Here is a 14,891-nt window from a genome sequence, read left to right as displayed (position 1 = left end):
GATACATGATAATGCTTAGCTACATGCAGATGGTTTAATGGCTAGAGGGAGATATGTTGAGAAAAGTGGAAAGAGACATGAAAATATATGGTTAGTCTAGATCCAAATCCAAATCCAGATCAAGAAAATGTAATAATCATTGCAATTACTGCAATAAAAGGGCATATTAAGAATGATTGCTGGAAACTCAAAGGGATAGAAAGACGAGCTTCTGAAGCAGCCAATATAGTTGACGGAAGCACGTCAAGTAGAACAAACAATGTAGTTTCGGTCTCGACAAATTGTGATAACTCTAAATACTCGTGAGTTATTGATTCAGAATGTTCCTATCATATGTGCCCTCATCGGGATTGGTTCATTACATATAAGAGCATTGATGGTGGATCAATTTTGATGGGGAATGATACAGCTTACAAGACCATTGGTGTTGGGTCAATTACTATCAAGATGTATGACAGAGTTGTCAAGACCTTGATTGATGCTAGACACGTTCCAGATTTGAAGAAGAATCTTATTTCTCTAAGTACCTTAGACGCTAATGGCTGCAAATTTGTTGGAGAATGTGGAGTTCTGAAGATTCATAGGGGTGCTCTGGTTGTAATGAAAGGTAATAAGATCAGACCGAATTTATATGTGCTGCTTGATAATACTATCATAGATAGAGCATCAATTTTCGTATTTGATAATTGTGATTCTAACTTGACTCAGTTGTGACATATGCGATTGAGCCACATGGGTGAGAGGGGTTTGACGAAACTTAGCAAACGCCAATTTATCAATAGAATGAAGAAGTATAAGTTGGACTTCTGTGAGTACTATGTTTATTATAAGTAGTGTAGGGTGCAGTTTCTCACATTAGAACATATCATAAAAGACATTTTTGACTATATTCATTCAGATATATGGGGCCCTGCATCGATTGTCTCAAAAGGTGGATCTCTATACTTTGTTTCCTTCATAGATGATTTCTCAAAGAATGTGTAGATTTACACATTAAAGAAAACAATAGATGTATTTAACACATTCAAATATTAGAAAGCTATAGTTGAAAGACAGACTTGAAAAAAGGTAAAGTTCTTGAGGACTGATAATGGTGGAGAGTACTCTTCAATTGAGTTTGTGAATTTTTGGAAGAGCGAAGGAATTGATCATCACTTCACCACTCCAAAGATGCCACAATAGAATGGAGTTGCTGATGAACATGACACTTCTAGATAAAGGGCTAGAGCATGTCGAGTAATGTTGGTTTATCAAAAGACTTTTGGACTGAGGCGGTCAATACGACGTACTTCATCGTCAACATATCACCATATGCAACAATCGATTACAAAACACCACAAGAGGTATGGTCCCCTAAACCGGTCGGTCATTCTCATTTAAGAATTTTTGGTTATCCTGCTTATTGTCATGTGAAAGATGATAAGTTAAGTCCAATATCAAAGAAATGTATTTTTTTTTGTTATGCGTATGGGGTTAAAGGCTATAGAATGTGCTGCCCAAATCCTAAATCGGCTAAGTTTATTGTCAGTTGTGATGTTAAATTTGATGAGTCCTCCATGTCAAGGCACATTCAGAAGAAAAATTACAGCAGTAAGGATGCTTGAGGTGGAGTTGATAAATCTAGAAAATACTCCAAATTATGTGTCAAAAATTCCTTGTGAGGAGGTCATTGAGTTTACTCTAATGAGGAGGTCATTGAGTCTACTCTACTTGAGGAAGAATCTCAGTTTGAAAAGGGAGAGAATAAAAAGGCCAATCGTGCTGTACGGTTTTGAAGACATGGTAGCTTATGCATTGGCTGCCACAAGCCAATAGCCATCCACTTTTAAGGACAGTAGCAGGTGGAATGAATCCATAGATGAAAAAATGGAATCTCTTCAGAAGAATCGTACTTGGGATCTCGTGAAGTTGCTCAAAGGCAATAGTGCCATTGGATGTAAATAGGTTAATAAAAAGAAAGATGGGTCACTTGAGACTGGTGGTGATAGATTTAAGGCACGTTTGATTGCAAAAAAGGGTACAGAGAAAGAAGGTGTTGACTATAATAATAGTTTTTCTCATGTTGTGAAACACATTTCTATTCGGTTTTACTAGCCATAGTTGCATTATTTAATTTGGAGTTAGAGCAGCATGATGCTAAGATTGCATTCCTTCATATAGAGTCAGAAGAACATATTTATATCACTCAGCTATAAGGGTTTGTTGTTAAAGGAAAGGAGGACCATGTCCGCAAGCTGAAGAAGTCATTGTATGGCCTAAAGCAGTCTCCTAGGCAGTATAAACGCTTTGATACATTCATGATTGAACACGGGCATGTCAGAAGTAAATATAACAATTGTCTCTATTTTATGAGATTTACTGATGGTTTGTTCATCTATTTATTGCTCTATGTAGATTTTATGCTTATTGTTGCACATAATTCTTCAAAAATCAGTAAATTAATGACTCAGCTTGCTAGAGAATTTGAAGTAAAAGATTTAGGTTTAATAAAGAAAATTTTGGGCATGGAGATTTGCAGAGTTCGAAAGTTTGGTTAATTGTGGAAGAAGGAGTACATTGAGAAGGTCATCGTTAGATTTGGGATGGAAAATTCAAAGCCTGTAGGTACGCCTCTTAATGCACATTTTAGATTGTCGGCAGCATTATCTCCAAGTTCAGATGCTGAAAAGGAATACGTCACGTGTTCCCTATGTGAGTGCAATGGTTTGCACTCGACCAGATATTTCTCGTGCCGTTAGTATCGTTAGCAAGTATATGGCTAATCCAGGAAATGAGCATTTGACATGCGGTAAAATGGATTATGCGTTACCAAAGGGGTACATCAGATGTGGGTCTAGTGTTGCAAGTGATTTAGACTTTAGGAGATTTATTACAAGTTATGTATTTACACTTGTAGGAGCTCCGATCAGTTGGAAGTCGATGCTACAATTGTAGTTGCCTTGTCTACGATTGAAGCAAAATACTATTTGTTACTGAGGTAGTGAAAGAAGCCATTTTTGGCTTAGAGGCTTGCAAGCAATTTGGGCTTATGATATGATGAGACTATTATTGATTGTGATAGTCAAAGTGCAATATATTTGACGAAAAAACAGGTATATCATACAAGGACGAAACATATTGATGTCGGATATCATTTTATTTATGAGATCATAGCTGAAGTTGAAATCATATTACAGAAGATTGACACTAAGAAGAATGTTACAACTATGTTGATCAAGCTGGTTCTATTACAGAAGTTTAAGTTATGTTTGGACTTGACTAATGTGTTGCTAAGGTAAGCGCCTATGGGGACGCGTGCGGAGAAGACGGTCGATGGAAATTTCTTTTGGAATTCAAATGAAGATTTGTTGATATTTATCTTAAATTATTGAATCCTTAATTTTAAGGGATTGATTTCTTTTAATTTAGGTTTCCTATTTATTTGGGTAGAGCCTATTATTTAAGATCTAAATTTATGGATAAATCTTACTTAGATTAGGATGAAGCCTTAGGTCCACAAGTAGATAAAGATAAAATTAAGTTTCCTATCTTTATGGGAAAAGATAGAGCCCCACGTACCACCTTTTTGGGGTTTGCTTTTTCTATATAATGGGTTATTTAGAGAGAAAAAAAATACAGAGAAATAGAGGGAAACTTTTTGGGGTTTTTTGCAGAGAGAGAAAATTGTAGAGAAGAAAGCTTTGTGGGAGATTAAGTCTTTGGTTCTCTCAAGTAAGTTACCTTGTAGTTTTTTTTCTTTGATTTAGTGAAAAACATTGATCGATTTTACCTGTGGATATAGTCACATTTGTGACAAACCATGTAAATCCTGATGCTTCTTTTTCTGTTATTTATTTCTAGCTTTATTTTTGTTACTTGTTTTTTTATCGATTCTTTTTTTTCTCGTACTTTATTTGTCAAAAATCAACATTACGGGTTTAGAGCTTCTACGTACAACAACAAAGAACTCAAATGGTGATATCATTCTTTGTTATGCCAGCCTATGTGGTGAAAATATGAAGCGAAAATGCAAGTAGTACTACAAGAGTTGAAAATCCTAAAAGATGAAAATATGAAGCGAAAATGCAAGTAGTACTACAAGAGTTGAAAATCCTAAAAGAGAGGGGTATTCAACAACCATGTATTATAGAGAGAGACTCTTTGAATGTTATTAATTGGTACAAGAATATTTGAAGACCCCGTGGTGGTTGATATCCCATTGGTTGGTTATTATCGAGATTGGAAATTGTTTGTGTGTCACTTATAGACATGTTTATAGGGAAGCCAATGATGTAGCTGTTTTTTTTGCTAAGAGAGGTCTAACATTGCAATCCCTTCTTATCTTTGATGTTTTTTTTTTATTATTTAAAGTCGTTGTAATTCTTTTTTGAGCAATAAAATTATGGAATTTTATATATGAAAAATGCCCTTAAGTTCGAGGATGGGCTGGAGACATAGGTGGTCAATATGGTGTGTACTACGCCCCACTATTTGACATTACCCATTTATTTTGATTTAATTTCAGAAACCTAGCAAAATACAACCACCATAAGTTGAAATAGTTGAAAAATAAATAAAAAGGATTGTGTACTATGAAACTATTTATCTGTGTTACAAATAGGTTACAATTGCTACAAGCAATTAGATGTTTGGGTGGCTTGGAGTGTCCTGCAAAGTTTAAGAAAACTTTTTTTTTGGAAGTTCAGTCTAATCAATGACACAGTCACAACCACCCAATTTGAAACATGATGGACGAGAATGATTGTGAGCTCCTTATACTAAAAATAAATGGTCTATTTGTATATTTTTAAAGGAAATATAATTTCTAAAGTATTTAATATTTTATTTTAAAATATTAAATACTTGAGAAATTATATTTATTTTGATAAATTAAATGAACAATAAAAAGTTGGTGTTTACAAATGCATAAGCCGTGATTGAGGGGGCTTTGGCACAATAGGCGTGGCAGCAGGTCGGGTCACGTCCAGGTCTACTGCTGGGCTCGAACCTAGACCGCGAAAAAATGATATGGGACTCGGACCTGACCGGACACTAATTCAGCGGACCCGAACCAAAAAATATAGTGTGGCACTCGAACCCAGACTAATATCCGACCCAAAAATTAAAATATCTATGTACTAAACTCAATGTAGGAAAAATCGAACCAGAATAGTCAACTAAACATTGGCTTGTAAGAAGTTCAACCAGCCTAACTGGTAAACTGGCCGGTTCAACCGTTCTAACCGGACAAGTTCCGGGTGGTCAAAAGAGTATTATTTTTTTTTTTAATAAAATATAAAAATTAAATTTAAAGAATGATTAAACAAAACACATTCAAATGAAGTTGAAAATTAATAAAAAAATGGATTTTAAAGAATCGAGGTATTTTTGAATTTTTTCAAAAAAGATGGGAAAAATGTAAAAATAAATATTAATTGCCAAAATAATTTCCAATATTCGCAATAATGATGAAAAGTATTAAAAAATGCATTACAAACAAAATCCTTTATTTTATGGGGTTTTATAAATTTTTTTTTAAAAATATCTGGCCAGTCACCAAAACCGACCGAAATCGGAACCGGCCGTTTGGATCTAATCGAGTGGTTACCGATTAGACCACCCAATTTTTCCTTCAATGATTTAACTATACTTAAATATATTTAATATCTTAAGACCCGAAAAATATTAACGGACCTAAACCTCAACCCGATCGGATCAAGACTCGATTAGTGTTCAAGTCTAAGATTTGGACCTAATCCTGACCCATCAGGTCCATTTTTTGGACCCATGCCCCGGACCTGGATAATGTCTTCCCTTGGGTCCCCGGTCGGTCGGGGACCAGCTACTAGTTTAGGAAAGAAGGTTAGCAACAAAACACCCCAAATTCCAAACTACAAATCCCAGCTAACCTACCCAAAAAAAAGGCCAAGCTACCTAAAATGGACATAAGAGATGGATAAAGATGCAACATAAGGTAAAAGTTTCCAATGTTAAAAGTAGGAAGAGAGAGAAAATAACAAAAAAAAGGGTAAAAAGGCTACAATCTCTACTTTAAAACTCCAAAATATAGTGCCTATATATCTATGTGCACGAAAAGTAGAGAGAGAGAAAGAGCGAGAGAGGGGGGCATAGGCGGCTGCAGAAATAGAAAATTTTAGATTCCTAACGGATCAAAAGTGGCGTAGAGAGAGAGAGTGGAGGGAGAGAAGAGAGAAAGTGAAGGGAGAAAATAGAAATAGAGGAGAGAGATAAAGGAGAGAGAGAGAAAATAGAAAGAGGGAAGAGAGAGAGATTTTAAGCTTTGCCAAGTTTGGAGTACGATATTCTGACTAGGTTTTAAGAAGCGCATAACACCTCCGCAATGAACGGCTCAGAATTTCAAAATCAAATATGATCTCAATTTCAGCCGTACGACTTCCTGAAAGCGTTATCCCACCGTTCATCGACTGCACGACGGTAACCGTGAGTTCCGCCTCCACGTTCGGCAAAACCAAACCCCATGCCCATTTTCGAAAACTTTCAAATACAAGGAGGACAGTTTCGTAAATATTAACAAAATTTCCCGATTCTTTGACTTCTTCAATTGGAGGAATGCATCCGTAATATTCTTAAAAATCTGGGTTATTTGATTATTCTTCAAATCCCCAAATACCGCTTATACCCTTGAATTGAGGGCTATCTCAGATAATTTGTAACAAATTGAGGGTGTTTTCTCAAAATGAGCCTGAAACGCAAGGGACGCGCTGCTAGGCTATAAAAGGCAACAGCTTCCCTCCATTTCTCTGCAATTCCAGCTTGATTTTCTCAATCCTTTCTCTCTCTCTACAAAAGGAAATCCCCAAAGAAAAAAGTGAACCTTTCCTATTAATAAGCGTCTCCCTTAAATTTCTCTCTCCAAACTTCCTCTCTCCTGACTTTCTCTCTCTAAGCAAGCAGCATTCTCTCTAGACTCTGGACTTTCTCTCTCTAAGCCCCCCCGTCTCTCTCTCTGTGGCGGCTCAACTGAAGCCCTAAAAATCGACCCATCACGAAGGCATTTCTCAGTGCCAGAGGTTTCAGAAACCCTAAAAGGAGAGAGTTGCAGAAACCCTAAAAAGCAGGTATTTTGCAGAGGGATACGGCAACGGAAATATCTTTGAGAGGCCTGCAACTTTCACCGCATCATTACGGGCTCAGGGAGAAGACTTTCACAGGTCGCATTAAAAGTAAGAGGCCATTAAAACTGATCCACTTTCTCTGAAATTGTATCTTGAGATCTTGTCCTTCTTCTTCAGTTGCAGCGAGGCTAGTGGTTGAAGCTTTCAAGTGGCCAGGAGTGAATTCTTTTGCACATTTCCAGGGTTTGAAAGGCCTCAATGCTACTGTACTGTATTTGTTAATGACTCCACTGTAGAAGAGAATAAGGGGAAAGAGGGAGAAATACAGAGTGTGTTCACGAGAGTGACAGTGCGCTACAGCAGAAGGAGGAATATAAAAAGTCACTTCAGCGCTGTAAAGGTGTGTGAGCGAGAGAGATTGAGTGCTGAACTTTTGCAGATTTGTTTCTTGTAATTCCAGTAAAAGTTTGAGAGAGATAGGGAGAGAGAGAGAGAGAGAGATTGGAGACAGAGAGGTGCTGAACTTTTACTGATTCTTGTCTAGTAATCCCAGTAAACTATTCAGAGAGAGAGAGAGAGAGAGAGAGAGAGAGAGAGAGAGAGAGAGAGAGAGAGAGAGAAAGAGAGAGAGAGAGCTGGAATAATGCTGAAATGTTACTGATTCATCTTTGGTATTACTAGTAAGGGTTCAGAAAGAGAGAGAAAGGTAGTTAGAGAGAGATTCATTTCTAGTAGTTACAGTCAAAGTTCAGAGAGTGATTCATTTCTAGTCATTGTGTTTGAAGTTTCGGAGACAGAATTCATTTCTAGTAGTTCCAGTTGAAGTTTGAGAGAGAGAGAGAGAGAGAGAGAGAGAGAGAGAGAGAGAGAGAGAGAGAGAGAGAGAGAGATTTTCATTTAGCTTGTGGTAAAAGTTCCAGAGAGAGATTTTCATTGAGCTTGTGGTAAAAGTTCCCTAGAGAGAGGTTTCTCCAATTTATTGTAGAGAGAGAGAAAGATTTCTCCAAATTATTGTCTGAAATATGGTAAATTCCAGTAGAATTCCCCGTTCTCCTTTATGTACCTTAAAATCTCCGATGAATCTTCCTTTTTCCATTTTTATTCCTTTTCTTTGTACATTTTGCATCCCATGTATAATCTCTATTTCAAACCTTCTCCGATTTTATCTTTGGAATCAAATGTACAATCCTCATTTCAAACATTTCTCTGTGTTTTGTCCCCATATTTTTATGTAGAATAGATACTTTTCTTAAAACTCCCTGGGCTGTTATTTTGTCCCCTTTTCAAGAAAATTCGAAAACCAATGTGATTTTCCTGCTAATTTCCCTTTCTTCCTTTACAAGTCTCTTCATTTTTCATCGTCTTTCGAAAAAATTTCCTTTTCTCTCCTCTGCAATCAGTTCAAGCTTTTGAACTTCTCGTCTTATGCAATTTCATGATAAGTTTCTTTCAAACTTTGGCGTTTGTTTTCTTCTCCACATTTGATTCCTTTCCTTTGTTGCTTTTTACTATTTTTACTACTAATTTCCCAAATTTATAATCCCTTTCTCACCTTGTTGTTAATTTTTTTTTTTATATTTTCTTGTGATTTTTCTCCATATCTTACTGTTCTTTTATAATAAGGTGTTTTGAAAGTATGTGCATTTTTTTTTTCTCATTTTGAATCTCAGTTCTCGAACTTTGATGCGTTTTTTTTTATACCCCGTTTTACTTTGCATTTGGGTTAATGCGTTTCCCTAATCGCTGTTCAGTTTTACTGCTTAGTCTCTGAAACACCGCTCTGAGCTTCCTTTTAGTTTAAGTGAATCTTGGCAGATGCGTCCTGTGTCTTTCTGTGACTGCTTTTGTCTTGTAATGCAGTTTATCACGAGGCCGTGGCAGGGGTTTTCTTCTCTCTCTTAATAGGAAACAGAAAAGTTAGAGATAGAGAGAAAGAGGAGAAACTGAAAAGCAAGGGGAAAGAGGCGGGTTGTTTTAGCGTTTTTCAGTTTTCACCGCTGCCTTCTCTTTCTCTCTGTAAAACCCATCTTCTCTGCAATGGCAGAGCCCCATTCCCCTCTGTTTTTATCCCTAAAACCATCTCCCATCCCATAATACCCCATTGCCGGTGCTTCTCTTTCTTCCTCAATACCAGTTCATGATTCTATTTGTATGTTTCTCTCTCTAGAGCATTCTTCAGCTGAAGAAAATTCTACTCTCTCTATCGCCATTGAAATACAGTCCATATTGAAGTATCAGGAGAGTTGTCCACTGCTTCTACTCGTCTCTCTCTCTCTATTTCCTTCTCTCGGTACCTGTACACTGCTTTTTTTGGGCTTCCATCGTATCTCTCTGAGTCGTGCGCCCATTTTTTCTCTCTCTAAAACCTTTTTTTCTCAAGGTCTCTTTCACGAGCTTTGGTATTTTCTCTCTACGATTTTTAGTTTCCATGCTTGTTCTCTTTCACGAGCTTTGGTATTTTCTCTCTATGATTTTTAGTTTCCATGCTTTTTTGACTCTGTAAGGTATTTTCTGTCTATGATTTTTAGTTTCCATGCTTTTTTGACTCTGAAAGGCTCTCTTCCTGCATGACTTTCGATCTGTCTAGCTCTAAGTCCCAAAATTTCTCATTAAATCCTCCCATCCTATCTGTTTATCTCTCTGGACCTTGTCCAATGATCTTCTCTCCTCTCTCTCTCTAAAGCCCATTAGTCCCCTCCCATCAAAACCATGGGGCGCGCAACCAGGTGGCTCAAGAGCCTCTTTGGTGTGGGCAAAAAAGAGCAAAAGGACCAAACGGACCGGAAAGACAAGAAGCGCTGGGGATTTGCCCGGGATCCCCCACAAGACTATCAGATTCCGGCCAAACAGGGTCAGATTCCGGTGCCTCCAAATGAGATTCCATCCATGGGGGCCGACACCTGGCTTAGGTCATACAGGGACGCCTATTACAACGAGAGAGAAAAGGAGCAAAACAAACACGCAATAGCGGTGGCCGCTGCAACCGCTGCAGCCGCTGATGCCGCGGTGGCTGCCGCTCAGGCGGCGGTTGCGGTGGTGCGGCTCACAAGCCACGGCCGCGGCACCATGTTCAGCGGCGGCGTTGCTGGTTCACGAGAGCGGTGGGCCGCCGTTAAGATTCAGACCGTTTTCAGGGGCTATCTGGTACACACTTTACCCCGTTATCTGTCTCAATCCTCCGACTTCCGTGTTTTTAGTAATGGAATTATGATTGTTTGTTTATTGTTTACTTTTGAGTTCTTTGATGAGGCAATTATTTTGTAGATATTATAGATTTCTTTGAAATTGGTTGGATGGGGAGAAACCTTTTTAAATATTTGTTCCTATTTTTTGTGGATATTTTCAATTTTGTGGGGTCATTAGTCATGGGTTGATGAGGGACCACATTATTATTTCATACTTTTGGTTATAGATGTATGGGGTTTCTCAAAATGGGTGGCTTGCAAATTAACCATCACTTTCTTCCCCTTTCATTCTGACTAATGCTTTATAATTTATTCTTATCAGTGGGAAATATTTTTTTTGTTTTATTTTATAGGTTTCTTTGAATTGTGGGGATTGGGAGAATCTCTGTCATGGTATTTTTTTATTTCTTATTATTGGTATTTTTTAATGTTTACTTGGTTCTTTTCAGATGCTGTGTTAAAATCATAGTTAGGATCTTTGAAATTTTGTTTTAATGGAGGATATTTATATGTGTTTATAATTTCTTTATTTTCACTTTAACAGGGACTGGGGGTAAAGGTAATCTTTTCTGTTCTTCACGTTTTCATTATGGAACGGACCCCTTTGTTTGTTTTTTATTGATCTACTGTTCCAGGAAACGCTTTGCTTTTACACTTAAAACCGGGTTTCTGCAATATCCCCACACCATTTTTTTAGAGAAGATTTATCAAAATACACAAGATCTTGGAATGAGATTTTGCAAAATATCACCACACTATTTTTTTTTTTTGGGAAAATTTATCAAAATATAAATAAGGGATTGAGTATTCAACATTTTATTTATTGATTATTTAATTTCAAAGGGAAATTTATCAATATATTCATTTCAGATATAGGCAATGCAAGAATTTACCCATATTTTTATGGGATTGTATACAATGAGATTATTTATCTTTGTTACAAGAATTTCACAAATGCTCCTTGCCGGTAGATATCAACTTGAATGGCTTGGGGTGCGTTACAAAGTTCGATAATTTTTTCTTTAAACTTTTGAATCTATGGCCATTTCAATATTGACAGCCACTCCTTGAAATCTAATAGATAAGAGTGATTTTGACCACTTTGTATTAAAGATAAATAGTTTTTATTTATTTCAAATACCCATCCAAATAAATATGATTTTGACTTGAAACGGTAGAAAGAGTGCATAATAGATAAATGTATTTTGGTAAAGGTTAGATTTTTGTAAGGCACCTCCTTATACTATAGATGTGGATGTGAGACACACCATTAAAAATCAATTAGAGATAGGCTGGAAATTTTATGATAATTTTAAATTTAAAAAATAGTTGGGATCAATAAAATCAATAAACACTTGAAAATTGTGAAAATAAGATGCCCATGCAACATAAAGTATTTTTAGGATTTGAATTTTTTTTTAAAGTAAGGATCCAATGCAAAGGTTGTATCATAGTATGATGCAACGACATTTCTAAAAAACCATGTTTGTGGTATTTGGCTGACCCCAAAATTTGCACACATACTCTCTCAATCTCAATAATCAATCGCTCAAAAAAAAAGAGTTCAATTTGAACCTTAGATATGTTCAAAATGAGTCCCTTCAATAAAACGAATCTAGACTATTTATTTTATGAATTTCAAGATCTTAGCCTTTATAAATTCAAAATCACTTTTTTCTTTATTAATATTATTTATCTAATGATAATAAAGCCATCCAAAAAAATTGGAAATGAAAAAATCCATCGATAGGTCTAGATCTAAGCATCGTACCAAAATAAACGGTCTATGTTAATTGAGTTAAAAAAATACTTTTTAAGTTATGTTTTCAATTTTTTATTTGTTTGTAATTGTTCATTAGAATGAAAAGAGTGTATATTTCAAATTTTAAATCAAACAAATGGCCGTAAGGTGGTTTTGTAATACTGTTGCATCTTATTACTGTACAATAGTTGCATAAATCATTGCTCTTTTTTTAACCCATTCATCTGGAGATGGAGATGATCAATTGGAGGATTCTCCAACATTGGAATACTCTGTTTTAGAGGATTTTTGAGGTAAATTTTACTTCAATATTATATGAGGTTATAATCTTATAGAACCTTTTTTCTTTGGTAAATATTCCATTCCAAAATATTAGTGAGAATAGACATGACAATGAATGAGTTGCAACAGTCGAGAAAAAGTAAGTTGTGAAATTATTGTAAAATAAGTATACCCTTCGTTTCCAAAGGAATACTTGTACTACTACACTCTTTAGGCTGAGGTATTTCTTACTTTTTAGGGATTTTCCCCCTGGCATTTTGTTATTTTTCTGCCTATTTTTGTTGATCTTCTTTTGTTTTTATCCGTTGGGTTTGTTTTCGTTGCCTCCAGGCGAAGAAGGCGCTCAGAGCGTTGAAAGGGTTAGTTAAGCTTCAGGCTCTGGTGCGAGGGTACTTAGTGAGAAGGCAAGCGGCCGCCACACTGCACAGCATGCAGGCCCTCATCCGAGCCCAGGCCACGGTCCGAACTCAACGAGCTCATCGCTCCCTCCAGACCGAGCCAACGCGTCCTAGAAAATCCATTGTAAGTTCCCTTGTACGTTTTTTTGACAATAATGCGACGAAATTTTCTTTTTTTTTTTGAATGTTAACTGTTAGTAGCGGGTTAGCAAATTTTTGAAAACCCTTAGTAGTTTTCAAAAGGGGTTAGCTCGAAAGTAGTTTGCATTGGTAGGTGGTGCAACAACCTTGACCTCAACCTTATTCCTTATCTGCCCGTATTATTTTTTAAATTTTAGAAAACCAATATTTGGATGTTTTGTTAGAGCTGCAACCCTTCTCAAAATAAACAAAAGCCTTACGTCAAAATTAATGTAAATTGGAGTCGGAAAACCTTCAAATTGATCGCTATTATGGTCTTAAATAAATTTAAGATTTGAAGCCTTAAAAATAGCCTCTATTGCTCACACATTATCTTAACCATCATTTTTTACAAATCTTATAATCAACTGTGAAAAATGATTATAGAGCCCTTATAGAGATTTCACGTGCCCAAAGTGTCTTGCAATTAGGATCCGAGGTAAGGCTTTTTTTTTTTGGGGACTAGGTATGGTATAAACATGGATCTTGAAAGGAATACGTCTCCCATGTGCGTCTTCAGGAAAATTTAGCATCGTAACATGATCATGTCTGTTATCACCGTCCAATCCATTGGTTGACGGTGACGGAGGGCTAAATTTTCAACATACGACAAAATTACCTGAATGCCCATCCTTTCAATAGTTACTCTACAAACAAATTTGTACGTTCCAGTGCCTCTGTTGTGTATACGGCTTTTTGGTAATTTCCCCATGTACTAAAATGTCTTGCTACTTTTTCTTTTCTATTTTTTTTTATCTTTTAGGCCGAGACAAAACAGCCCCTCGTATCCAAACACTTTTTCACCAGAAAACCAGTGTCCTTGCTTCCTTCGTTTTCACCCACAGGCCGTACGAGAGGTAGATTCCCGATATTTTTCTTTGCCTCATGGGCGCTTTGGTCATTTACTCTTTCAGGAGCGCCATGAGGAACCCTCTTTCCATCACAGCCGTCGCCTCTCCGCATCAACGGAGCCCGCCTTCTCCCTGGACGTGATCGAGACACCCAAGATAGTCGAGATAGACACGTGTCGCCCGCGCACCTCCGACACTTGTTGCCCATCCCGCGTGTCCGACACCTCTCGTCCGCGGACCTCGGACTCATGGCGCAGGGGCCCGCCACCCTTGAGACCCACCCGCAAGAGGAACCCCTCAATCTCAGACTCCACCTCAAATTTCGACCAAAGCTTCTCGTCGGCACCCACTGAGCTTGCATGGATGGAGCCAGGGCACGCACTAAGCTCACCACTTGGCTCATATTATGAGCCCGATTGGACCATGGGCTCGAACCTTCTCGCCCCAAACCTCGACGAGTGTCGGTTCTCGACTGCACAGAGCACACCTAGGTTCTCCATTTCGGTGCGAGCGCCTAACACGCCGACAAAGAGCACTTGCGGGGAAATGTCGTGTCATTATTCTGGCTCAAAGGGGTATATGGCGGATACACAGTCATTCAGGGCTAAATTAAGGTCTCATAGCGCCCCTAAACAGAGGCCAGAAGGGGGGTTAGGATTTGGAAGGAAAAGGTATTCGATAGGGGGTGAAGAGGGGAGGTCGAGTCTGAGCGGCGCGAGGATGCAGAGATCGTGTTCGCATGTGCAGGAGGCCTTTAGGAGCACGGTTGTGACGAGGCTCGAGAGGGTAGGGTTCGGACGTGAGCAGGGTCAGCAGTGCGGGCATTGGTGACTCTGGTCCATACGCTCTCTCTATCTTCTTTACTTCCCTCTTTTCATGATCCTCTCTCGTAGTGCCACACTGGCACCAAATTCGACAATGCGATTGGTGGTGGTTTTGGGCAGGCTGACTAACTCTACCCTGCTCTCTCGTTCTTTCTTGGCCCCCCATCACTCTCTTCAGACGGAAGATGGTGTGCGAAATTGACAGTAAGGGCTGTATTGATGGGCCGACTAACTCGGCCAATCTTTCTCTATCTTTTTTTCTTTCACCATTCCTCTGTAATTGTTTGTGTAAATTTCGTTTAATTATGCAATTCGGTTCTGAAGTTGAGGTCA

At 37.9% G+C, this 14,891-nt stretch overlaps 1 protein-coding gene across 6 annotated transcripts; it reads left to right on the top strand.

Annotated features, from left to right (window-relative positions):
* The first annotated feature begins 6,765 nt into the window (after positions 1-6,765).
* Positions 6,766-14,891, top strand: LOC18443480 (protein IQ-domain 26). 6 transcript variants are annotated; one of them, XM_006853669.4, is made up of 5 exons: positions 6,766-7,184; positions 7,254-7,476; positions 8,937-10,220; positions 12,636-12,827; positions 13,798-14,891. In XM_006853669.4, the coding sequence occupies exons 3-5, from the start codon at positions 9,786-9,788 to the stop codon at positions 14,563-14,565; spliced, it is 1,395 nt and encodes a 464-aa protein (XP_006853731.1). In that variant the 5' UTR covers positions 6,766-7,184; positions 7,254-7,476; positions 8,937-9,785; the 3' UTR covers positions 14,566-14,891. The 6 variants fall into 6 exon arrangements, with proteins under 6 accessions (XP_006853731.1, XP_088723187.1, XP_088723185.1 ...); XM_088867061.1 differs by having other exon boundaries at positions 13,647-14,891; XM_088867059.1 differs by lacking the exon at positions 7,254-7,476.

Source organism: Amborella trichopoda, chromosome 5 (genome assembly GCF_054954075.1).
Source record: "Amborella trichopoda isolate Santa Cruz 75 chromosome 5, AtrichopodaSantaCruz75HAP2 v2.0, whole genome shotgun sequence".
In the NCBI taxonomy this organism is placed as follows: domain Eukaryota; kingdom Viridiplantae; phylum Streptophyta; class Magnoliopsida; order Amborellales; family Amborellaceae; genus Amborella; species Amborella trichopoda.
This window is presented reverse-complemented; position numbering and strand designations above follow the sequence as displayed.